At 45.5% G+C, this 24,870-nt stretch overlaps 2 protein-coding genes across 14 annotated transcripts in view; both read left to right on the top strand.

Annotated features, from left to right (window-relative positions):
* Positions 1 to 19,035, top strand: part of dnmbp (dynamin binding protein) — a 31,119-nt gene extending 12,084 nt beyond the window's left edge. For 11 of the 13 annotated variants that reach the window (XM_081697141.1, XM_081697142.1, XM_035533244.2 and 8 more), the window contains 13 exons: positions 11,565 to 11,755; positions 12,014 to 12,113; positions 12,242 to 12,389; positions 13,703 to 13,720; positions 14,473 to 14,672; positions 14,762 to 14,892; positions 14,983 to 15,087; positions 15,221 to 15,346; positions 15,677 to 16,009; positions 16,195 to 16,374; positions 16,576 to 16,774; positions 16,887 to 17,557; positions 17,787 to 19,035. In XM_081697141.1, coding sequence (XP_081553267.1) covers positions 11,565 to 11,755; positions 12,014 to 12,113; positions 12,242 to 12,389; positions 13,703 to 13,720; positions 14,473 to 14,672; positions 14,762 to 14,892; positions 14,983 to 15,087; positions 15,221 to 15,346; positions 15,677 to 16,009; positions 16,195 to 16,374; positions 16,576 to 16,774; positions 16,887 to 17,557; positions 17,787 to 17,972 — 2,588 coding nt within the window. In that variant the 3' untranslated portion in view covers positions 17,973 to 19,035. Of the gene's footprint in view, positions 1 to 2,498; positions 5,446 to 11,564; positions 11,756 to 12,013; positions 12,114 to 12,241; positions 12,390 to 13,702; positions 13,721 to 14,472; positions 14,673 to 14,761; positions 14,893 to 14,982; positions 15,088 to 15,220; positions 15,347 to 15,676; positions 16,010 to 16,194; positions 16,375 to 16,575; positions 16,775 to 16,886; positions 17,558 to 17,786 lie in introns of those variants that run through there. The other 2 variants (XM_081697145.1, XM_081697143.1) reach the window with 2 other exon arrangements.
* Positions 19,036 to 19,927: 892 nt separating this feature from the next.
* LOC113569460 (factor VII-activating protease-like) lies at positions 19,928 to 24,195 on the top strand. Its single transcript, XM_081697148.1, has 10 exons — positions 19,928 to 21,015; positions 21,100 to 21,216; positions 21,423 to 21,539; positions 21,659 to 21,815; positions 21,904 to 21,998; positions 22,107 to 22,347; positions 22,580 to 22,716; positions 23,148 to 23,282; positions 23,386 to 23,531; positions 23,752 to 24,195. Exons 2-10 carry the CDS (start codon positions 21,153 to 21,155, stop codon positions 23,911 to 23,913), a joined length of 1,254 nt encoding a protein of 417 aa, XP_081553274.1. The 5' UTR covers positions 19,928 to 21,015; positions 21,100 to 21,152; the 3' UTR covers positions 23,914 to 24,195.
* The last annotated feature ends 675 nt before the right edge of the window (positions 24,196 to 24,870 follow it).

Raw genomic sequence — 24,870 nt, 5'->3', positions numbered from 1 at the left:
TTCTTCGCCATCTGTGGAGAGTTTTTGGAAATTTCTCATTCCAAAATATCCTAACCATTTTTTGAATACAGACATCAAAAACTGACATCAATAATATAAACTATATACAGTACAAATAGATTGATTTGATATTTGATATTGATCAGTATGGCTTGATGATAAATTGCACACTCAGAATTGATCAGCTGGAAGTCTGAGTAGCTTTTGCAGGGCCACAGGTGCATGTGACTCCCAAAAGGTGCAGAATACTGGGCCCTTCTCACATCCCTGACTCACATCCCTGATTTTGTTTTGACTGTCAGCTGAAGGCAGACAGGTGCAGTTTTCCAGTTAAGTGTGTCTGGCTCTACTGTAGTGGAAGCTGAGTTGTGTTTAATGGGGATTTTCTGAACGTGTCATACACATATTCACACATGTATTTGTCTGCACACAGCTGTGTAAAAACATTGCTTAAGTGCAATTTATGCCTTTGAGTCACCCTAGTTTCAAAGAAGTAGAAATTTCACGTCAGCCATTTATTAAAATTGACCCTTTCTTAGATCTTGTAAAATAAACATTTTATTGGTGAACTCACTAACATTTCCTGTTTGCCAGAGTGTTCTTTCTTCCTTCTTCGACTGAGCTGGAACACCGGTAGTCCAGCTCATGTTATAACTGTCATAATTCGTAAGTTCTAGTGGTCTGCTCAGCTTTCCCCAATTCACTAAGCGCTGTGGTTCCAGCAGCATAACTCAGTCCTTATGTAATGATGTGTTATGAAAAGCATTTGCTGACAGGTTTGTTTTTCCTCTGAAGTGAGTCTGGACGTGTGTGTGTGCACGTGTGTGTGTGTATGTATGTGTGTGTGTGTGTGTGTGTGTGTGTGTGTTTTCCGGTGTTGTAGCAGGGCGTGTTACCCAGCCGGGAGAGAGGATTAGCCTATTGTGTCTCCGTCCAGGGAGCCGGGTGAGAGTTTTCACGGCACCCGGTTCAAAGGCCGAACGGAAGGGTGGAGGTTGACGGGCTCTTAGGGCGACGGAGGGAGGAGGAGAGGTGATGGAAAGGGAGGGAGGAGAGAAACTGAAAGAAAGAAATGAAAGAGGTGCGTGAATAACGAGAGAGTGCTTGGTGGTTAAGGATGAACAGATACGGCGGGGTAAGAGAGGGGACGAGTGGCACAATAGAAGCACGGACAGAGGGACAGAAACGGAGAAGGGGGTGCAACTTCAAACACAAAAGTAGCCAATCGCAGAGCGGAGTCCAGCGCTATTCTGTCAGTCTGGTGGCTCTCATGTTGCTGGGGAGGCATTCTCTGTCAAGGGGCAGCTTCCCTCACAGCGAGACATACCAGGAGGTGGAATTTTGGAGTTTGATTCTGACAGGTTAGCTTACGTGTGTGTGCGTGCGTGCGTGCGTGCGTGTGTGTGGGTTCAGTTGTCCCACCCCCTCAATATCCCTGCCTCTAATTGGGAAGCAGATCAACTACTAAGAAAATGCATCAAGTGCTTATTTCGGTCTTCCAGACGCCCAGGTTTTCTGTGCCTCTCTCGGGGATGATCCCTCTTCAGGTTAATAGAGGGCACTATACATACATGTGGGCATCTCCGGCCATTCCGGTGGGCATAGAGAGATGTTGAGGAGAGCATAGTAATAGCACAACTGCTTGAGTGACATTTCCCTAACTCTGAGACTGCCCTGCATCAAAGTAAGTGTGTGTTTGTGTGTGTGTGTGTGTGAGGGAGAGAGAGAGAGAGAGAGAGAGAGAGAGAGAGAGAGAGAGAGATTCTGTGATGAATTGGCTCTAATTAGAATGTGAATGAAGTAAATGTTCCTGGTGTTTTGGCACTAAAGCCGATAAACCCTGTTATTTTCTTAACTGTGTTCATACGCTCCCTCTTTTCTCTCAGAAGTGATACCTTTGCATCCTGGGACATTCCGTGGCAAACTGCAGAACAATTCAGCTCCCGTAGGACAGCATTCACTCGCCTTCACTCGGCTGTTGTTTGCTGGATTATAACCTACCTAAGCAAACCCATGATTATATCCATTATATACAGTCCCTTTGGGCGGGGGGCGTAGGATTAATATCGTAATGCTTTCTTTAGAGGAAAGCAACAGAATATTTGCTGATTAAACCAACCTTAATGTTTAGAAGGAGTTGGCTTCATTGGGCCATGTCTATGTATATAAAATGACCTACTGTTTGCCATTAAACTGCAGCAGGTCTGCACCTGACCCCCTGGACTGTGCTTGTTGTGTTTCAGTTTCAACCTTTTCTGAGGTCATGCGAGATCCTTGGGTCTGATTTGTTATACCTATTAAGTTTAAAAGAAGAAAAAAGCTTATACCTTAATTTCTTAGTTAGTTACTTTTTTTTAAATTTACTGTAAATATATAAACATTGTACTTATTTTGTTTTATTTTTTATTTCTTGAGGTTTGTTTGTCTTTAGTGTCAGGGTTTTGTTGTTGTGTTGTTTTTTTGCAGACAGGAGTTTTAAAATTGCCCCCAGCATAATTACTCCTTTGATTGTGTGTGTGATATATTACACTACAGAGCATGAATCGCTGTTTTTCTTTTTTCTTTTTTCCCCACACTAAAACACGCCATCGTCTCTGAGAACAGGGGCAGCCCTTAACAATAGCCCATTGTCTAATAGCGCTTTTGCAACACACAGTAGTCTTTGGAATACTGCCCCTGCCTCTGGCTTTCCCAGGTCATCCCACTGAAAGATGAATGCGGTTTTTAAGAAAATGCAGGAATCTCATCGCTGTACATGTGGACCAAACCAGCGTCCATTTGCTGTTTTGCATACCAGTGGACCCAGTCCGAAGCAGTTATGCTAATCAGACAGGTACAGAGGAGAGCAGGATCCAACCCCAGATGAAAAACTGACTGTGTGCCAGTTTTCCACTGAGCTTCAGCTCAGTCTGTGAGAATGATCTGTTAAACAGTTAGAAGTACGATAGGTTAAAAAAGTGTTTGCCAAACAACATTTTTTAATAGTAACAATGACAAGCCCAGTTTTAAGAAGTGGAAGATATTTTGCTGATGGTGTCAAGTCTGAAAGGACCTCAGAGAGGTTTTTACAGAAAATGAGTAAGCCTCCCTTCTCTGCGGAGACATTCCTGTGAAGCCCCGTGTGTTTATGCAAACAGGAACTCCAGCCAATCACAGCAGTGCTGTAACCCGCCACTTATGTGACCTCTGTGAGTAATTACCCCGGGTTCCTCCCTCTTTCCTCCCCCCGTTCTTTCCCCGCCTCCCTCCTATTGGCTGGGTGGGTGGAGGGAGTGAGGGATTGAGTTTCTCACGTCTGAACCAGACAGTCCTGCTCCAGCAGCCGCCAAAGAAGGAGAGTTTGGGGAAAGAGCGAGGGAGCTTGACAGAGAGCATGTCTGGCAGGTGGATTTGTGCGTCCATGGATGGGAACGGTGAGCACTGTGGCAGCTAACACAGGGATTCGTGGTGAAGCAGAGATCCTCGCAGGCAGAATGAAAGGACAGGTGGCATTGGGACACCCCATCGTCTTCGCCCCAGTGGCAATGGATGTGTACAAAGCGCCACCTCGCCGAGGGAAGAGTGTGGAGGAGCTGGTGAGTGAGAATCGGGTGAGGGACAGGTATGCCCACATGCACATGCACTTCCAGCAGCAGCTACCCCTACCACAGCCACAAGTCGTATACCCACCGGACTTCATGCCCGCGCCGGGCCATGTGGAAAAGCAGGCTTACCCCAGACAGGCCAGTGGCGTGCGTCATCCCAGCTGGGAGTACGAGGACTGGGACAGGGTCTCGTACAGAGAGGGATTTTCCCAGCAGAGGAGCCAGTACTCCTACCAGACAGCCGAGGCTGTGTTTCGCGATCCCAGGAGGCCACAGGAGTGGGCCGGCAACCGCTGCTTTTATGAGCCCAGAGAAGATGTGAATTATGATGACCACAGAGAGAATACAGACTACGTGCCAAGGACCAAAGAGAGTGCCAAGCACATGGAGTGGGACAGGTACGACTACTGGGATGCAGAGGATTACTATGATGAGAGGGAACGTTACGCCAGGAGAGATCGATATGCCTACACTCCCGACCGAGAGGAGAGGGATTATGATGATAAAGAGAGAGACGGTTACAGAGAGAGGGATCATTATGATAAAGAGAGAGACCGGTACCAAGAGAGGGGTTATTATGATAAAGAGAGAGACCGGTACCAAGAGAGGGATTATGGTGATAAAGAGAGAGACAGGTACAGAGAGAGGGATCATGGTGATAAAGAGAGAGACAGGTACAGAGAGAGGGATTATGGTGATAAAGAGAGAGACAGGTACAGAGAGAGGGATCATTATGATAAAGAGAGAGACAGGTACAGAGAGAGGGATCATTATGATAAAGAGAGAGACCGTTACAGAGAGAGGGGATATTATGATAAAGAAAGGGAGAGTTACAGAGAGAGGAATCATTACGTTTACAGAGACCGTGATCACTGTGACCACAAAGAACTGGATAAATATGAACGTTACGATCACAAAGACAGCACACAACGGGACTGCTATGAGACTAGACAAAAGCATAGATATGGATACCAAGAGGGAGACTCCTGTGATCGTAGAGAGAAGGACCAGTATGACCGAAGGCAAGGGGACCACAGCGGTCAGCGAGAGGATGATCGGGACCACAGGAAAGCAGATCGGTATGCGCACAGAGAAAAGGAGCCCAACGAGCGAAGGAAAGGAGATCGTTACAGGGAGAAGGACATGGAGGATTATAGAACAGTGGAGCGCTGTGAGCGAAGAGGAACACCAGATGCTGAATACCCCGAAAAAGACCACCTCCTTAAAGACAAGGGGACTTATGACTATGGAAAAAGTGACCGCCACAAACCCAGGGACAAGGTCCAGTACATATGCAGAGGAAGAAGCCCCTCTGATCACCCAGAAGATCCTTGCATACAAAAGGACAAAGATGGTGTTGATGGGAGGGAGAAAGACCACCACCCATCCCAAATTGCTGACCAGTATAGTTATAGAGACAAGGAGAGCAGAGAGCATAGAACGGATGACCACTGTGATAGTGGAGTAAAAGACTGCTTCGAGGACGCTCAGAAGACACTGAAAAGCACAGCCCACTGCAGAGATGTTCCTAAGAGGGCCCCTTTCCTGGACCAGGAACAAGAGGGCTACAGCAGTGACCAGAGCAGCTGGAGGTACAGTAAGGAGTGGGAAGAGGATGCTAACCACGCACAGACAGTTGGAGATCCAGGGAGCTGGGATGGTCCTGGCACACTCAGCCACTGTGATCATGGCAAGAACCGGGCAGCCGTTCATCCAGGCTTAGGAAGACTGGAGATAGAAAAGCAAGGCCAGACCCACAGGCTTTACGTGGGTTCCCTGGACAGGAACAGCGTGTACAGGAGGACAGCTCCTAGCTCGCTAAGGAAGTGCGAGTTTGTTGTCAACAGGAAACAAAATCAAGGTAAAATGTAAAAGAAGGCCCCTACAGGCAGTACCTCAACACCTAACTGGGGGTGGGGGGGTGTCGGCCTTCTGTGCCCAAAAAAAGGCTTTAGGAGACACGCTATGTGAGCTGAGATAAAAGAATCAAATGGAAAGTGAAGTTGCTGTCCTGATAAGCTGTGTGGCAAAGTGCATGGGCACCTCACCTTTATTTCCTGCCAGACTCTGACCTTCAGTGTAAGCCTTATACAGCGCTTCATCAATACAGGAAGGCAAAGTGCCGATGGTGCTGGCTCCAGTCTGCTGACTGGCGTCCATGTTTGTGAGGCTAAGCTGTCTCCTGTGAGGCTGGGAAGGTTTCACTGATTCTCCTATAAAGTTGATCTTCTCAGGCGTGCGGGGTGGGGAAACTGGTTAAGCGGGTTTTCTTACCTCTCCGAGTTTTTGTTGGTTCGCTCTTTCTCACTCCCTCACACTTTTTCTTGACTCAGTATTTCCTCGTCATCGTTAGGTCTTATATCACTTTATCAAAACAAGTGCGAGACTTGTATGGGAAAAGCAGGTTTATTTGTAGAATGGACAAAACAGGCCTTGTTCTGTCTTGCTGGGGATTATGCTTTATTCTTATGATTGTTAGCGTCCTTACTCAAATACTCATGTGACCGTTGTGGATTAAAAGGAACCAAGAAGTTTAAAAAACAGTGATTAAAAAAAGTTATTTAAAAAAGGGGTTATTTTGATCAAGTGAAATGTAAAAAGATGATAAATGGACTTTGTAACTTAAAATATACAGAGTTACTGTTTGACGACTTGGTCTGGCCAGGTTGTTAAAATGAATGTGTATCCAGGTTGCCCCATAGGTTCTGCCCAGCTGTTGCCATCCTAAACGTGATTAGTGTGTTACAGTGTAATCTGTCCTATAATGCCGATTGCTTTGGCCCGTATTGTGTTTGACATAGAGCAGGTGGCAAGGGAAGCCCTGGATAATGCTCTGTAGAGGAAGGGTAAGGTCAGCACCTGCTGAAGCAGGGGAGAAGTGGAAAAGCTATAGAGGAAGTGTCCGGGACCGGGATGTGCCTGGCACCAGAGACCCTCCTCCACATACCTTAGAGAGCGCTTTCTGCTGGGTGCATACTGGAGGAGCATGTGGGGGTGGGGTAGGGAGGTCCAGCAAGACTCAGAGTGCGAAGTCAGCTTTCTGGGGAGTTTCACGACCCTCAGGCATAATTAATACCTATAGATATCTCAAGTACATCCTTTGGTGTTATCTACTTGAGATGCTGGACTATGCGCACAGAACTTCGCAGCCACATAGCGATGCATTTATGGTAGTCTCTTAAGTCAGTAATAAAGTTGGGCTTTTCAGAGCTGCTTTTGGAGGCACGATACAGTTAGCTGTGAGTGCAGCTGAGTGTAGCTGAGTCACGTTTTAATTTGAAGATCTAATTGGATTACTTGGGTTGTTTGTTTAAATGGGAAACTGATCTAAGAACTGAAGAAGAGTTTTAACTTGGCAGGTGTTAACCAATTAATACAGCCAAGTTTACTTGCAACATCAGCACTCGTGTGATGGTGTGTACAGACGTTTGTTGCTACCCCTGGGGGACGGCCGGGGAGAGGGATTAGACAGACCTTCTGGCAGTGCTCACATAGTCTTTAGGTGACGTGAAGTTAACGGCCAGCCTGGTAGACAAATGCCTGAAGTCACAAGCTGTCGAGGGAGGAAATTAATGACTTAATGTAGGTCACTCTGCCCATCCTTATGTCAACAAACACTCGCGCAGACATTAACCCTCACCATCTCACAGACGCTTGCTCTTCACAGTGACTGCAGAATTCATGCACTTCTGTGCATTACACAACCTGGGCTCGTCGACCCACTTGTTGAAATGACTTTGTGGTTTTCATGGCTAGCACTGGCCAGTTTTCTGGAAACAAGCCCAACTAACCCCTTGCGCTCCGCTGATCTCTGATTACACAGATGCAAATAAGAAGGCACGCAGACCGCAGTTGTGCTTGCTGCTCCGATTCCCCCTCTGAGGAGAGCTGATTAGTGCAGCGAGATATCAGCAAGTAGGCTGTGAGCCGGGCTGGGAACTCTCCCCTCTGCTGCGCTGGCTGAGAGCGGCCTTTCCCTGGAGCTGTAGATCACCCTTCGCTGTTGTGCTCGGATGTCCTGCTTTGTCCCACCGGGGCCCCAAGATAAAGTTACAGGGGCGGCTGTAATTACGGCACGCAATTACTGCATATCTCTGAAAGGCCGAGCTGCCTCTGTTCAGCAGATTATGTACCGCTAGAGGACCAACGTATTAGGCATGATTACAGCCTTATCGGACGGGAGTGGTGAAGAGGTGGCGCTGTAAGCCAGACAGGGAAGAAAACAGAGCAAAGGTAGCACTGTTAGTTGTGTTCAGGCTAAAGATTAATGCATAGTGAGTCAGAATGTGAATGGATTCATGTTCACTGAGATGCCAGCCAGCATTTCTGCAGTGCTTTTGAAAATATTGCCACTGTTTGCTTTAGATTACATTAGAGCTGTTTACATTAGAGCTGTGATGGTCAGAGACTGCATGCCCATTAATGTACCCCACTTAAGTCAAGTCATTCATTCCAAACTGCTTTCTGCACTGCAATTGTTGCAGTGTATTACGCCAAGACCAAACCGAACCAACTCGACCTGTTCCCAGCTGCTGGGGCCTTCCTGCCCCAAACTTTAAACAACTTTACAGAGTGTGTGATAGTCTAGCTGTCTTATTGGGCATCAGTTTCGTTAAGATCTTTCATTAGCAGTCAATGACATCGCATTATTTTGTGATAACTTTGATTTTGAAAACGTGTAAGACAGGTGAATATGCTTAAGGATCGCTCTTATGTACACTAGCAAGGCTATCTATGTGAGATTTGTATGGGGATATTGACTAAGTCTAGAGGAACAGAAAGAATGTGACTTCACTACCTTTTGAACAATGCTAACCAAGACCTAAGGCTTGGCTGAACTGAGAGTTTTGTCTGTTTAAACAAAATACCTGTGGTGGAGCTTTGAAGTAACAGGAAATCATTTTATTGAGCTCTAAAGTGCCATTTGTACATGTCAGATTTGCTGCCTTGTTTTTTTGGCAACCCCTGTCTGTTGCAGCCACGTTTGTACAGCTTTTCTTTCAAACATTTTATATGGTGATGAAATGTTTACTTCAGGCTTAAATCAGCATTTAAGTTGCCCGCCACTGCCTGTAATGTCAGACTTTCCCACATGCTCATGCATGCAGGCACACACGAACACACAATCCATGCAGTGTAAAAACTGCTCCCCCGCTAACTTTCAGTTTTAGCATAATACAAAGAGTCTGCCAACACATGTATCCATAGCAACTGGGCATGCTTGTGTGAACTTTGTTCAGAGCACACAGCGCTGATAGTGTGTGACCTTAGAGTGCGCAGTGATAATCAAACAGCTCAGAGGGCAGACGCACTGCATTGGTGTGGAAAACACACTCGCCTTTCACATGCCAGGCAAAGCTAGCCTCTGAACTGTAGTGTTCAGAAGTTGTTAAGAGTTTACATTTTGCCTGAGCCAAGAAATTTCTCTCAAAACGAACTTTAAGGCAGTTGGTTCTTCTGCAGAAAAATTTTTTAGTATACACATATGAAAGAGATTGAATGGCTTTGCTTCTGAGCTCAGTCTGTAGAAAGAGACCCTCCACCTGCTTGCTGATACACCTCAACAAAAGCGAGAGTGTGTGCTGAGGTCCAGAGAGGCCTCGCATTGAGAGATCCTTAAGATCTTGATGGAATTTTGGGGTGGAGGGGGAGGGTCCTAGCAAGGGTTCAGTTACTCCGAAATTGCGGTGCAGACATCCTGAAATGGCTTGGCGCTGGAGTCGCTGTGTTATGCATGACCCTACGTGTGCGTGAGGTCCAACGCTCCGGCTCCGGGGTTTTGTGCATGCACACTGCACTGGCTGTGCTCACTCAGTTGTGTGTAATGCTCGCGGGTTCCCATGAATTCACATGATAATGTGCGTTCAGAATGGAGGAAGAGAAAGAGCCCGCCATGAGGACCTGGAGTGACGGAGCATCACCCCTCAGCTACACAAGACTGAAGCAACCGTGACCTCGCTGCCTGGGTGGGGGGGTGCCTGTGGGTATGCATGTGTTTACATGGGATGATGAGTGTTTTTACATGATGGCTACAGGTTGGTGAAACCAAAGTTCAATCACTAATATATTAAATATGGTCAGTTACGTCCACTGCACATCAGCCAGGGAGAGAGAGGCTTCTTTGTGATTTCCTGAGATTTCCGGCTGAACCATCCACCAGGCCATGGCTCTCACACATTACAGTAAGGGCCCTGCCCCTCTTATTGCATGGTTCCGTAGTCCTGATGCAGCACTCTCACACAAGAAGGTACTTGCATATTGACTACATAGAATTCATTTCGGGATTTATTTTCTTCATAGAAGTACTTTTTGGTCAGCCAGCTGAATCTTTGATGTAGTCGTGAAGTTCACGACTCCTGAACTGACTGTGCAGCTGCTCTCTCAACATGGGAGTGTCTGTGATGGTTTCTCAATGTCTTCCAACTATGTTTGTTACGCTGTTTAGGAGTGGAAACCCAGGTGACCTGCATGCCATCTTTTATGGTGACTGAGTCACAACTAGGAGTGAACATCCTGCTTGCTAGTACTTGTGTTCGTGTGTGTCATCGGGAGGTCATTGGACCACCTGGTTTAGGCTCGAGCCATTCTTAAAGTAGAAAGACACCAAAATATTGCAACTTTAACAACATGTTCTCAGAGCAGTGATCACTATACTGACGAAAGTAGGTCAGAACAGGGTGTGTGTGTCTGTGTCTGTGTCTATTTTGTGTGTTAAGATACAGAGAGAGAAACAAGGCAGACAGATCATGCATGTTTATGAAGTCTGTCTGAAGTGGGGCGTGGACAGATGATGGCATATTTCCCCAGTATGCCTTTCTCTGTGGGTGACCATACATGTTTAATGATTCCAACATTGCAAAATGACAAAAATATTCAATTTGATCATTCTTGCTGCTGCTTAATACTACAGAGAGGTTTACCTAATAAAACTAATTCTGTTGGGAGAAACATTTACAAGAAAACCAAGATCAGTTCATTCCAATCCCATCATGCTTCTGTATTTAATATTTACTCATTAAACTTTGGAGAAAAGGAAATATAAGGAAGTAGTGAGGCTGGGTATTAATATACAGACAGGCACATACGAAATACAGTCTTTAAATGAAGCTTGTAGCTGTACCCGCCTGTTGGAACTGGCAGTATGGAACTGCCCTGCAGTCATTGGCTAGATGCTTAATCTCATACCACTCTTCTTATGAATCAGTAGCATGGTAGGATTGCTTTAGCTTGATGTCACTGCAAGTCACCACTTTAATTCCAGGGTGACCAGGGTGTACAGGACGTATGGGACGGGACAGTTTTGTGTTTACCCTCAACGCTGTTGGTTCAACAATCAGCTGCTGGGAGTGTAGGTGTGTGCAGAATGGTAAACAACACCGCTGCATGCCTGGAATTACCTCTCTCTGCTGTGAAGTGTAATCAGTGAAGACTGATTCACAGCCAAATTCACAGCCAAAAGTCCTAATCGTGCCCGCGTTTGGATCCCTTGACTTCTTTTTTTTTTTTTTTTTTTTTTGGTTTGGTCTTCTGCGTCCTGATTTAGAGAAGCCTAAGCCCCAAAGGGCCCATGGCTCAGTGGATGCTGTCAAGGTTCTTTGTGATCCCACAAAGGCCTGTTTTAGGCTGCATTATAAGGACGCAGTGGTGCATGAAGGCGGTTCTATCCCCACCGATCCCACCATCCTCTCCAGCACAGCCTCGGCGGCGTGAGCAGGGAGATCAGAGGCGCCAGGCTTCACCCTACCGTGTGACAGCCAGCAGAAGCACACTGGGCAGACCAAACTTCTTTTTCCACCCCCACTGCTTCATTAACCAGTCCCCATTTTCTTCATTCTATGGATCTGTTTAAACAGCTAATGAAATCACCGCATCAACTCTGCAGTGGCACTAACACCCAAGAAAACCCCCTTTGATACAGAAAGATGGAATATTCCAGATTTTCCTGTTTATAGCGTGCGTTTACTCTCTGTGCGTGTTCAGAGATGACTGCTTCTGCGTCTAAGACTCTGGAGTCGGCGCCGACCTCTGCAGCCACCACCGAGGATCCGGAGCAGAGGATGCTGGAGAAAAGGTCAAAGGTCATAAAGGAGCTCCTGCAGACTGAGAAGGATTACATAAAAGACCTGACAATGTGTAGGACAAAAATCATGGAGCCCATGAAGAGTAAACAGGTGGGTATAGTAGCATTATACGGTTCCTTGTGTAGGTGTTGGGACAGTAAGGTTAGCATGTAGTTCATATAGACACAAAAAGATTAATATTAGGTCAAGTAACAGAGTGTCACCTGTAGACTATTAGTAATTGTGTCTTATTATTTTGAAATCCCTTCTGTGTGAGTTATGTTTTCAATGATCTGAGCATGTGTGTTAGAGCTGCCACTTTGTATTTCAGTTATTTCTTTTGTCTGACTGTAAACTCTGTACACCAAGGTCCAGAATATAGACTTTGATGGTCTTTTTGGCAACATCGAATCCGTAACTGAGCTTTCCAGCCGGCTTTACGAGGCACTTCAGGATGCTGACTCTATAGGTAAGGGTTTAGGACATGTAACAGATTCCTTACTTTCTATGTTGCTTTGTCTATAGAACATCATTTATCCATCTCCTTAGACAGGCAATATCTTTTTGTTTTTGTTTTTTTTTTGTTTTGTTTTTTAGGAAAAGTCTTCCTGGACTTCAAATCTGAGCTGGAGGAGGTGTACAAACTATACTGTCAGAATCATGACGATGCCATCTCCCTGCTGGAGACCTACGAGAAAGATGAGACCATCCAGAGACAGGTGCAGGCGTGTCTGGAGACTCTCCGGTTAGTAGAGAACAAGGACATTGACTTCACTGCATCTGCAGATTTAGAGATCAAAGACTTAGTCCACTGCATGGTGTGGCTGGCATTGCAAAAGCATGTTTGGGTCAGTCTGATGCATGACAGTACTAGTTACAATAGCCTTGGTTTGTAATGTAACAGTGTGGTTCATTAAAAAGGCTTAGTGATTGTGGAGTGCAGTGTATGTTGTTATGCTGTGTTTGACCACTAGAAATGGTTGTGTTATGGTTCAGCTCCTTATTAAGGTCTGACTCCCAAAATATATGGTGTCAGGAAACTTTCTAAGCTTTTGTTTTTAGTTGTTTCTCTTCAGAAAGCTTTATGATTGGACGGTGGTAGACCGAAAGCATCCATGTTATTTGCCTTTCTTGTGTTTAAGTGTTCAAATTTAGTATCGAAGTGTGTTCCAACTTGAATAAACTGCATGCTTATTTTTTAAGTTTGTGGCAATTTATATTTTCAGAAAATAAATCAGAATATTCAGAGCTAAATCCAGTTAAATACATTCCTCTATTTGGTTTTGGGTCATTGATTTTGTCATAGTGTAGAGAAGAATGTGACTCTCCTCGTTTCTCCAGCTGGCTAGTTTCACTCAGTCATTCTGTTGGGCCTTTTCAAAGTATGGTTCTTTGTCCTTTTCAGTGAATCAAGTTATTTTTGGCTTGTTTTAAAGTTACTGCAAACGCAGTAACCAAGACGAACAGACAGGGTATTTTGTAGCCTGCAGCACTCTGGCTTACAGCCCTCCTGTTTTTGTTTTTTTTTAACCCCAGTAATGTCTTTACTCATTTGTGCAAAACAGTGTTTTAGCTGGTGATAGTTTTGACATGGCTCCTGTTTTTCTGGTGTCAGCACGGGACTTGGCTTTGGGTCCAACTGAGGTTGCACTCAGAGCCATGTGGGAGCTCCAGACCAGAGAAATCTGACATTTCATTTTTTCGCTCAGTGGGAGAGCGCAGGGGGCCCAGTGTAGGCTTACGACCCTCTTAAAGTATCTGGCCAATGCCACCTGTTGTCCCGGCAACAGAGAGCTTATTAAGGTGGTCCAGACCATACCGCATTTGGGATGTTGCCCATAGGCTTACTTTTGTTTATATTTGTTACTGTGGTAAAAAAGGTAGGGGGTCCAAATCACTTAAGCCCTATTAAATTAATAATAAAATTTAAAGTGAAACTAATGTACAGCAATACCAGTGGGTTTTATGGTGTCTGAATTTCCAGCAGACACAGACCTGGCATCATGTTTTGTCCTCTCTCTCTCTCTCTCTCTCTCTCCTCTCCCTTCCTCCGGACAGAGAGATGTACCGCGAGTGGTGAGTCAAAAGCCCAGAGTCTGCATGCAAAGTGTCTGACAGCATGCCTGATGCTCATTAACACTGATAACTTCTCTCCTGTTTATGCGTGTGTGGTCAAATGCGCATTCACCAAATGCTGTGTGCATACTGTGTGTGTTTGGTTGCTATGGCTACCTGTTACAGATATTCTGTCTTGAGCAAAGTCTGTATCATTTAGAGCTCTGAAGGACAGATTTGTGCAAAGATTTAATTTATGCACTTGCATTGTCAATTTAAATTTCAAAGTTGTCAGTTTTGTTTTTGTTTTTCTCTTGCTGGCAGCTGACATAATGCTATTTGGTGATCTAAATTAAACATATTAACACAATCTCTAAGCAGATTCAAGCCCTTTGGCTGATTTTGGCTGTTGCTTGTTTTTGTTATTTGTTGTTGTTGTTGTTATTGTTGTTGTTGTTGTAGATTTGATCTGAACTGTGGAAAAAACATTTTCTCCTAAATGGAGTGTTTTGTTGCTATATGCACCACTGTAAATTTATCATCTGTGAAATGGGTTCTGTTTATCCCATCAGTCAGGAGTGACCAGCATGCCTTTAGAGCAGCCCATTCACTAGTCTTTTACGTGTTTTGCAGAGTGTTTTCACTTTGCCCTTATAAAATATGCAGGCAACAAGTTTTACTGATTGATGGATATAAAAATGACATCTTAAAAGGATGACCACAAAAAGATGTGGCTATATCTGTGTCTGAGAAATTTCTCCCTCTCTCCCCAGGGGGAAGACTAACTACATTAATCTGGGCTCCTTCCTCATTAAGCCTGTGCAGAGGGTGATGCGTTACCCACTGCTTCTCACCGAGCTCCTGAACACCACGCCGGTGTCCCACCATGATAGAAAGCAGCTGGAAGACGCTGTGCAGTCCATCAAAGAGATCAACGTCAACATCAACGAGCACAAGCGGAGAAAGGATCTCGGTGCGTGTGTGACCAAAGCGCCCATGCTCACGTTTTTCTGTGCTCGCGGAGCACTGTGTTAACTCCAGATCGCCCTCTGCTGTTCATAGTGGTGAAGTACCGCAAAGGTGATGAGGACAGGCTCATTGACAAGATCTCCAAACTGAGCATGCACTCAATCATCAAGAAGTCAAACAGAGTGAGCAGCCACCTGAAACATCTGACTGGGATTTCACCACAGGTATGATTGTTTGCATACCACGTCACGTCACATGCTGGCAGCCAGCTGTCAGGAGTCTGGTGTTCACCCTTTTCTCTGGCCCTGCCTCAGATCAAAGATGAAGCATTTGATGAAGCGGAGAAGCGATTCAGACTCCAGGAGCGACTAATCAAATCCTTCATCAGGGACATTTCCCTCTACCTGCAGCACATACGGGTATGCTAATATCGAACGTTTAGACATTCTCATTTTTGACACAGTAGTGTTTACTGTGAATACAGTATATGACAGCACTGTGGGTTTAGGCCTTTGTCTGATGCCTGTGCCACCGTACCGTGTTAAAATGCAGGAGTCGGCCTCGGTGAAGGTGCTGTCAGCCATCAGTTTCTGTGACATCTATGCTGAGCAGCACCAGGACCCCGAGCCCTTCCAGCAAGCCCATCGCCTCATCAGTGAAAGGCACTTCACCCTGTTTGTGAGTCCTGCACTCTCGTACAACCTCTTATGTCGCTGAACTATCCGTTGTTGAACTATAGGCAGTGCATAATTAATAATATAATACTTATTGTTAACTATTATTAGTTGATAATAATATCGCTTTACGGATGTGCAGGGGGAAAACATTTCATTGAGCAGGAGGTTGAAAGTACTAAGAAAAGAGGAATGTTTTGAGTTGAGCTTTGAAGGAAGAAAGTGAGGGACAGTCCTGAAGAAGTCAGTCTTAATGTGTTCCATAATTCGGGGGTCGTGATGCAGAAAGATGTGTGCGTGCCAGTCCCTGACCCGTGTCTGTGCGTGTGAGCAGAAGGAGAGGACCGAGGCCCTGGTCATCTCGCCCCTCAACCAGCTGCTGTCCATGTTCGCCGGGCCGCACAAGCTCATCCAGAAGCGCTTCGACAAGCTGCTCGACTACGACAGCTGCAAGGAGCGCGCCGATCGCCTGCGTGAACGGCGCGTGCAAGACGAACTGCAGGCGGCCCGCAACAACTACGAGGCGCTAAACGGGCAGCTGCTGGACGAGCTGCCCAAGTTCCACCGCGCAGCCGAGGAACTGCTGACGGGCTGTGCGCGAGCCTTCACCCAGGCCCAGAGAGACTTCATCCGCCGCGCGTTAGAGGAGCTCACCCCCCTCATGCAGGTGGGGGTCGGATGAGGAGGGGCTTATGTAGAGGGGTGGGGGGCAGGGTTTTTAGAGAGGGGACAAGGAGCTTGTATGTTCTCTTTAGAAACCACCTTGTCATTGTTACGGTGTTTACATGTGTAAGTGAAGTATGGCCAGTAAGGATGAAGTGCCTGTTGCCTGTTTGTGCTCCTCTCTCTCAGCTTCCAGATGCTGGTGGCGCAGAGGGGAACCTGGTGGCCCTGTTTCAGGAGGACCACAGCCGTGTCCTCCAGCTGCTCCAAAGCTTCAGCTTCTACCCCGAGAGCCTGCCCACGTCCCGCAAGCCTTTCGACAAGAGGACGCTGGAGAAGCAGAGCTCCAAGAAGCCGCTACACAACCCCGTGAGTTTCATGACCACCCGTCCCAGATCGGCTGTAATGAAAAATCAGTCTGCCATTATACAGACCAAATTTGGGTGTGATTTCTTTGAGGCATGAGCAATTCTTGTCCTAGAGCTCATTAACAGTCTGTGGCTGAGATAGTTGCCTCTCTTTAAGATGTTCTGTTTCTAATGGCTGCTTTTCCTTCCTCTGTGTGTGTAGCCAAGCTGCATGCTGCAGACGAATGAGCACCGGGCAGCACTGCTGAGCCGCTACGACCCAGACAAACTCTTCCAGGCTGAGAGGAACTTCAATGCAGCACAGGACCTGGACATATCCATACTGGAGGGGGACCTTGTGGGGGTCATCAAACAGCAAGACCCCATGGGCAGCCAGAACCGCTGGCTCATAGACAATGGTGGTGAGTATTTAACTGATTTAACAGAAATATACGTTTGGGTTGGGTTGAGACTGTGTAATGCAGAACATTATTTCATGTCACAATAACTCCTGTTTTATGTGTTTATCCATAGCCACAAAGGGCTTTGTTTACAGCTCCTTCTTGAAGCCCTATAACCCACGTAGGAGCCAATCAGATGTCTCCATTGAGAGCCATTCTTCCAATGAGTCAGGTTATGGTGGTTCCTCCCCCGTGTTCTCTAGACAGAACAGCAACAGCACACTGACATTCAACCAAGAGACATCCACTGTCAGCTTCTCTATAGCTGCTCCCCCAAACATGGCATCCACACGCCCAACTCAGGACTCTGCCCCCTCCCACAGGAACACCAATACAGACTCTGCATCACCTAACTACCCTCCCACCAATCAGAGGGATACCCTTGACTCCTCTTACAGGAATTATTCCAATTACAGGGAACTGCCTGAGAAAGCCTATTGTAACACAGCAAATCTCAGGGACTACTCAGAGCCTTTGTACGAGAATCTGGCCAATTACAGAGATGCCTCTGACTCAACTTACACTACTCCAGCCCAACTCGGGGACCTCTCAGATCCCTCGGAGACAGAATCTTGCTCCTCCAATAGGGACTCAAGTCTCGAGTCGTCACAGAGGTACACAACCTATGGCTCTCAACAGAGACGGAATGGGGAGTGGTCAGCACAGCCTAGGAGGCCTCAGTACCCTGCTGATGAAAGCACAGAGCCCCGCCCAGATCCTGAGCCGGAGCAGGACGGCCATCAGGTATGTCTACTCAGTTAACATAGTTTAAACCATCCCTGGAATGTCTGATCAGTTAACATGACTTTGGCAGAAGTTTAACATTTAGCTCCCTCATGGGAATGTAATGTTGTTTTTTTTTCCCCCTGGTGACCTACAATTGCACTTTGTGCCGTGTTTTGGTGATCTGACAGAAACAGCATCTGCGAGCATCTGTAATGTTTTAATAATGTTTTATTTTTGTTCCTTCCAGATTTATTATGCTCTTTATTCTTTCAATGCACGGTGTTCCAATGAGCTAAGCATCTCCGCCAACCAGCGGCTACGGATCCTTGAGTTCCAGGACATGAATGGCAATCAGGAGTGGTGGCTGGGAGAAGTGGAGGGACGGAGGGGCTATGTCCCCTCTAACTACATCCGCAAGTCAGAGTACACCTGAGTGCCATGTCCCATCTGGGGAGATGCAGACAGCCCGCTGGTGAGGCCAGACCTCCGCAGACAAGCTCGGCTGGGGAGAGAGACAGAAGAACAGACATTACCCAGCTGCTGTGGGAGATGAGGCGACGTGACAAAAGACAAGTGTCATTTGGAACTGTTTATTGCTGCTGTTGGGAAGAGAACGTGTCTCTCCTTTAACTGTTTCCCATTCCTCAACTTTCCCATTTGTTGTATTCTGTTCTGGAACGTGAGACTTGAACTCTCTCTTGTGGCGCTCATGAGGAGTCTTTGAGCATGGTGCATTCTGGTTCTGGATCAAGAATGTGGTGGCCTGTGTGACAACATGGGTTATGTTCAGGCTTGCACTCTGGTGCACTGAATGCCAAGGGGCATTCTTAGTTGGTTGGGTGCAGTCTGAGAATAGTGCTAGCACTTACCTGGTGTACTAAAGAAAAACAGATTTATTGTGAAGTGGAAAAACCTGTACTGGATATGCGTGCATGACTCTGGCATGAAAAACTGATATTATGCAGGGGTGTGTGTTATGGGAGAAAGCACACTCAACTGAACCAGTGGAGCCAATGTGATGTCTTGGAGACATGTAAACTCACCCAGTTGACAATCACAGTGCACATGGAGACAGACCTATGCCTCATTCACCTGCTGTGTATTAATCTCTTTTAACATGAATAACAAGAAGTGTGTATTTTTTACAGTGCTCAGAACCAGGTTCTGATTATGTATCTCCTGACCAATATTTAAATTCTCTCCTGAGACTTGGAATGAAACGTAAGAGGCTTCTTTTTTTTTTTTTGAATGCCTTCTGTCTTTTGAGCCACTCACATATGTATGAGTTTTATAGGAACTAGAGCCACAAATGGGTTTGATCGATAGCGAGTGAGAGATCAAACTATTTGATGTGTCCCCTCTCAAGATGATTATTTGATCCTATGACATCATTTCATGCTGTGTATTGAACATGTATGTCTGTACTCCAGTGTCAAGTGAGCCATTCCCTTACCATTTGAATAAAAAACTTAGGAATGACTAAGTGTGTCTGAATAGCCCAGTGTGACTCAATGACCATGTTGTCCCTGCCATACTGTTGCCTTTTATAGAGGCCTCTGCACTCTGAACAGATCATGTTTATCAGTGCTGTTTATAATTCATTGAACATTTTACTATAAAGTTTTTTTTTCTTTACATGTGTCTCCAGTTTTGGGACCATCTTCTCTAGTTTTGAACCTCGGTCGGTACTGATCTCAGTTGGTACTGATGTAATGTTAATGCTTTGTTCTTCACTGCTACCAATGGTTCCAGATAGTGTTCCATCAGTACCAAAACTGATCATACAAGTGACTGACTGACTTTATAAAATCTGTTTATTTGTAAGGCTTCAGAGAGATTAGTTCAGAGCAGTGATTCAAAGTAAACATAGTGAAAAGTAAACATTGCCATTGACCCAGTGGAGAAAGAAGTCAGAACTCACCTCCTGCTTATTCCAGCAGGACCACAGAGTTCATTTGGTCTGAAGGAATTGCAATGCCCATGTCACAATTCACATATGAACTGCCTAAATTAACATAAACATATAAACAAAGTTGAGAAGCCACTAGTGGAAATCTTATGTTGTAGAGCAAAGCTGGAAGTCGTGGCTAAAGGGGGTGGATACTGTGTATGCATGCATATGGTTGGACAGACTGAAGGCATGTAGAATCAATGCTGTGGTCTAATGATTGACAGCTGGAGTGGAGCAAGCCCATATATGAGCGTGTATACCTCTTTGCTCCAGGCTGTGAGGACTCCTCTGCTGAACGGGTTGTGTCCGGAGGTGCCAGTGTCATGCTCCCACTGTTTCTGCTGTTGCTAAGTCTGCAGTGCCTTAGCCAGCCTGCACGAGCATCAGAAGTACGTAGAAGCTTTGGAATTGCTGCTTCTGCCACACAGAAGACATAATGATTAAATACCATGGCTTTGTTGAAACGAAATTCTCCATACCAAGTCTTTGAAGGCAAGTGCGGAGCAATGGCACGGAAACAGTGTTAAACTCTTCAGGTTGAAGGCTGAAATTGTTCTATACATTTCTTGGTTTTGATAGGTTGTAAAAATGCAATCACACTTATCACTACTAGGGTGATCATACATCATTTTTCCAGGGCATCAGCCATTCATTGGGATCTAAAAGGCTGGCATCTTTAAATAACCAAATTCCCAACATTTTAGGTTTTGATTTCATGTTGATATTTGCTTTCTGCAGTCTGCACAGTGCCATCCTCCTGTTCACTGTGTCCTTTTTTTCTTTATTTGAAAAGCATAATATGGTCCCCCTAACTATGGTACAGTGTATGTCTGGTTAAATATATTGATTTTGTTGTCCTGAGGCCACTTGGGTTGATGTATCGATTTGACTCCAGACCTAATTAAACCTCCTTGCCTTCTAAGAGTTGTTGACTTTGGTTTCTGATGAAACTGTGAGTGCTCTTAACATTTCAGTGATGTTTGTCAGGTAAATTATATTTTACATAGTACATCAGAAAATTATTGGGACAGAAAAATGTGTTATTTATAACAGGCCTTCAGTTATCCAAAATATCGCATCTGTTGTAGTACTGTAGGTTACCTTTCACAATTAATGGCACTCTTCAGAAAGATAAGCAAGTGGTGGTGTGTTTGTGATGAGGGGTGCTTTATTAAGATGTCCATCCTAATAAATTAAGAATTATCCAAAGAAATAAACTTCCTTCATCAAACAATGACGTTTTTAAGCAAAGTATGTCTCAATTATTTCCACTCATCAGAGAACATTGAAGTCAATTCTCTAGGATCCTGGTGTTCACTAACATATAAATCACATTTGTGCATCAGCATATTCCCCTAACGGGATGTCCAAACTTTTTTTCTCCCCCTCTTCCTCCATCTCTGCCTCCTCTTAGACAAGTGTGACCCAAATCCCTGCGAGCACAATGGCACGTGTGAGACTGCTGCTGCTGGCACTCTCAAATGTTCCTGCCCTCGGCCCTTCAGGGGCAAAAAGTGTCAAGACGGTTCGAGGCCAATATACTGCTACCATTCTACTTATTTCAAGAAAAAAGGGGTCATTGCTGCAGTAGTTTATTTCTCTTTTTCAGTCGAGAAAGTGTGTAAGAATGTCACGTGTGGCCGTGGGGAGTGTGTCCGCATTATGACAGAGCCGTTCTATGAGTGCAAATGCAAAGCCCCCTACCGGCCGCCCAGCTGCAGGACGCGTGAGTGTGTGCTTACGGCTTCACTTCAGCCACTTGCACTGTAGCTACAGGACTTAGAGCTGTATTATCTTTATCTGGATATATTCTGAAATGCCATTCATGCCTTGTTGAATCTTTTGCCCGCTCTCCTCCTCTGTATTGGACTACATGAAGGGTGTGGATATCGTAGTTTGTGTTTAATTACACCGTTTCCCCTCCCCCGCCAGCCTCTGCCTGCGCCCCGAGCCCCTGTATGAACGGCGGGACATGTGTAAAGGGCCGCTTGAGAAGGCGATTCACCTGCGTGTGTCCTAACAACTACAGCGGGAAGTTCTGCCAGATTGGTAAAGTGTCCTGTGCTGCTCCCCAGCCAGTCTGTCGCTGCCACCTGAGGAATGTTCATCATCGCTGTAACCGTGCACTGTGGTGTCTCACATCTTGCTTTCGGACACTCTGCTCTAAGGGCCTGATGACTGTTATGAGGGGGATGGTGAGTCATACAGGGGGTTCGTAAGTGAAACAGTCGACGGTCTGGAATGCTTACCATGGAATTCTCACCTCATACCATACACTGATTTTGAAGAAGAAGAAGATGGCATCGGACCCCATAATTACTGCAGGTCAGCCATACATGTATGAGCATGAGAGAGGCACAGAGAGAGAGAATTAGATAAAGGTAATCAGAGGACTGGACATTGCTTGTTTCAGAAACCCAGATGGGGAGAGTCAGCCCTGGTGCTTCATTAGAAATGAAGGCGAGCTGCAATGGGACGACTGTAATGTGGCCCGCTGCCCTGAGCCAGGTGCTCTTGCTCCTCCCACCCTTCCTCTGCCTCATCTTCCCTCTCCATGCCATACACTCTTCTTCTGTTAAACACTTTCCTTTCTTACACCTTCTCAAACCCTCCCAGCTGGAGAGAACTATACTGAACCAACCAGCGATGCCCTTCTAAATGACTTCTCTGTGTGTGGGATACCACAGCCTAGCAGGGCTTTGGGTAAGATCTTTGGAGGGAGGAAGGCCAAGCCTGGAGCCCATCCCTGGCAGGCCTCTCTGCAGATACGCTCTAAAGGCACCACTGACCCGTTCAGGCACAACTGTGGGGGAATCCTCATTGATTCCTGCTGGGTCCTTACTGCTGCTCACTGTATGTAAGTGTTGCCCCTAGAGGGTGCAATTGCTACACTGTAATGATACTTGGTGAAAGTGGAATTATAGTAAACAGAAATAGATACAGTGTCTTAACAATGAAACACAGTTTTGGAGTATGATAAATAGAAATTAAATCTTAATTATTTGAATTATGAACATGAAATGATGGTCGTGCTTATCAATTTTTGCTGGCCTATGTGTATGTGTGTGCATTTACATGTATTATTTCAGTGATAACGAGAATGAGATACAGGAGTCTCTTGGTGGTGTGGATCTGAAGAAGGATGAGGCAGCAGACCAAAGTATGGGGGTGGAGCAGTACTTTGTCCACTACACAGAAACTGATGAAGCCCTGTACAATGACATAGGTCATCTGCTAACACACTCACTATTGAACCTTTGTGTTGACCTCACGTGCATACACCCACCAAACACAAACCTAAAAAAAAAAGAAAAAAAGAAAGAAAACCTTAAAGCTAACAAATCAGAAAGTACATATAAATTCTCGAATTGTCTTATTTTTTATGTCTTAAACTTAATTTTTCTGCATGGCCACAGTTTGAATAAAACCACAGACTGCACTAAACTTTAATGCATGTTTTAAGTCCAACAGAAATGTTAAATTGTCACTCAAAGTTGGCAATGGAGATGCTCCTGTAGGATTCTACTGTGGCAGAGACCCAGTGCATCTACACACCAGATAACGTCACCTTGGACTTATGATCTTTTGTTGTTGATGACTGCTTTTCTTGCGCTGAACAACAAATTTCATTGTAGTGTTTGTTTAAACAAATGCCAGCTCTCCTCAAACTGAAGGCTGTGGACGGGGTATGTGCCAAGGAGACCAGGTTTGTCAAGACCGCCTGCCTGCCCGAAGACACATTACCTGATGGGATGGAGTGTAGCATATCAGGCTACGGGACCACTGAGCACAGTAGGATGTCACACTCTTCCCCCACACCCAGCCACGCCCCTGATGCACGCTTACCTCGCCTGCTCCCGCTCTACTAAGACTAACACTCTGTGTGTTCCCGCAGGTGAAAAAGGATCCACACAGCTGCTAGATGCAAAGGTGTTGCTTATCCCCCAGGAGCGCTGTATGGCGCCCCATGTCTACGGGGAATTGCTGGACGAGAGCATGTTATGCACGGGATACATGCAAGGAGGCGTGGACTCCTGCTCGGTGCGTCTCTATGTGTCTCTGCAGCTGGACAGGAGATCTATATAGGGAGAACTGAATAGGATGGATATATTACATAAAAAGCATGGTCACTAAAAAATCATTGTTGCACTGTATTGATTTAATCTATTAGCATGCAGGTGTATGTGTGTGAAATATAGGCATTGATAATACTAGAGTGTGTGGGTGTTTCTGTACCTTTAATGGCTCTTTGTCTTCATAGGGAGACTCTGGGGGCCCACTCGTCTGTAATCGGAATGAAACATATTACGTGTACGGAGTGGTAAGCTGGGGTGACGGATGTGGCAAGAAGAACAAACCTGGCATTTATGCCCGTGTCACCCTTTTCCTTGATTGGATCAAAGAAAAGATGCACTCTACATAGAGATTGTATGAAAGTCAGTGACAATAGTTCACCACAAAAAAAGTGACACATGAGGGCACTGTAGAGCTTTGACAAAAACCTTTATTTTTGGATCTCATGGTCATATGGCATACATCAAACATGTACCCATGATTGAACTCATAGCTGTTTTCATTTGGCATACTGTTAGAAGCTGAATCCGTCAAGCACACAGTGTATCAAATATCTCTTAAAAATAACTCTTCTGCAGTTGGCAGTCTGACAGCATGGCTGTCCACTTGTGAATACACAAACCAATCACACAACTCAGTAATATAATTTCATCTTTTCATTCTCTTATGACACCAACATTTTTAGCCTCCAGAGATGGTGAGACAAAATGAGACAAGACAAGATGAGGTGAGATGAGGAGTAACAAGTGTAAATAAGGTTTGTAATGATGCACATGTAATGAAGCGAGATTACATTTCGGTATATATATTTTAATCAAATTCATATATTTTACATGTTGCATATACTTCCTCACCATCAGCTGTTGGTACTTGGCAATGGCCTGGTCAGTATCCAGCCCCTCAGCCAGCCCAAGCTCTGCTGCCCTGCGGGCCAGCTCTGCCTTATGAGAGCCTGGAGGGGTCCAGCCCACTCCCTTCATCCAGTTTAAGTCTGACTTGTAGTTCACCTGCATCCAGACACCAACAATCACCACCCAGATCCAAAAGGAGAATCGTAGTCTTTTTTTAAATGCATTCTGTCTTTTGAGCTACTCGCATGTGAATGAGTTTTTTAGGAGCTAGAGCCACCAATGTGTTTAATCGATAGCAAGTGAGAGTTCAAATTTTGGTACTATTGAGGTCCCTGTTGCCTTTTTGATGTGTCCCCTCTCCAGATGAGTATTTGATCCTACGATGTAATCTCATGCTGTGTATTGAACATGTATTTCTGTACTCCAGTGTCAAGTGAGCCATTCCCTTACAGTTT

Source organism: Electrophorus electricus, chromosome 15, assembly GCF_041902795.1.
Source record: "Electrophorus electricus isolate QZ-2024a chromosome 15, ASM4190279v1, whole genome shotgun sequence".
In the NCBI taxonomy this organism is placed as follows: Eukaryota; Metazoa; Chordata; class Actinopteri; order Gymnotiformes; family Gymnotidae; genus Electrophorus; species Electrophorus electricus.
The sequence above is the reverse complement of the archived record's forward strand: the minus strand, read 5'-3'. Positions and strand labels throughout refer to the sequence as shown.

What these genes read in the sequence shown, in the direction of transcription:
- LOC113569460 (XM_081697148.1), top strand. Translation starts at nt 21,153, where the DNA reads ATGACAGAGCCGTTCTATGAGTGCAAATGCAAAGCCCCCTACCGGCCG. An exon ending in GGCCCGCTGCCCTGAGCCAG is followed by an intron (nt 21,999 to 22,106) that starts GTGCTCTTGCTC and finishes AAACCCTCCCAG; the next exon opens with CTGGAGAGAACTATACTGAA. An exon ending in CTACGGGACCACTGAGCACA is followed by an intron (nt 23,283 to 23,385) that starts GTAGGATGTCAC and finishes GTGTTCCCGCAG; the next exon opens with GTGAAAAAGGATCCACACAG.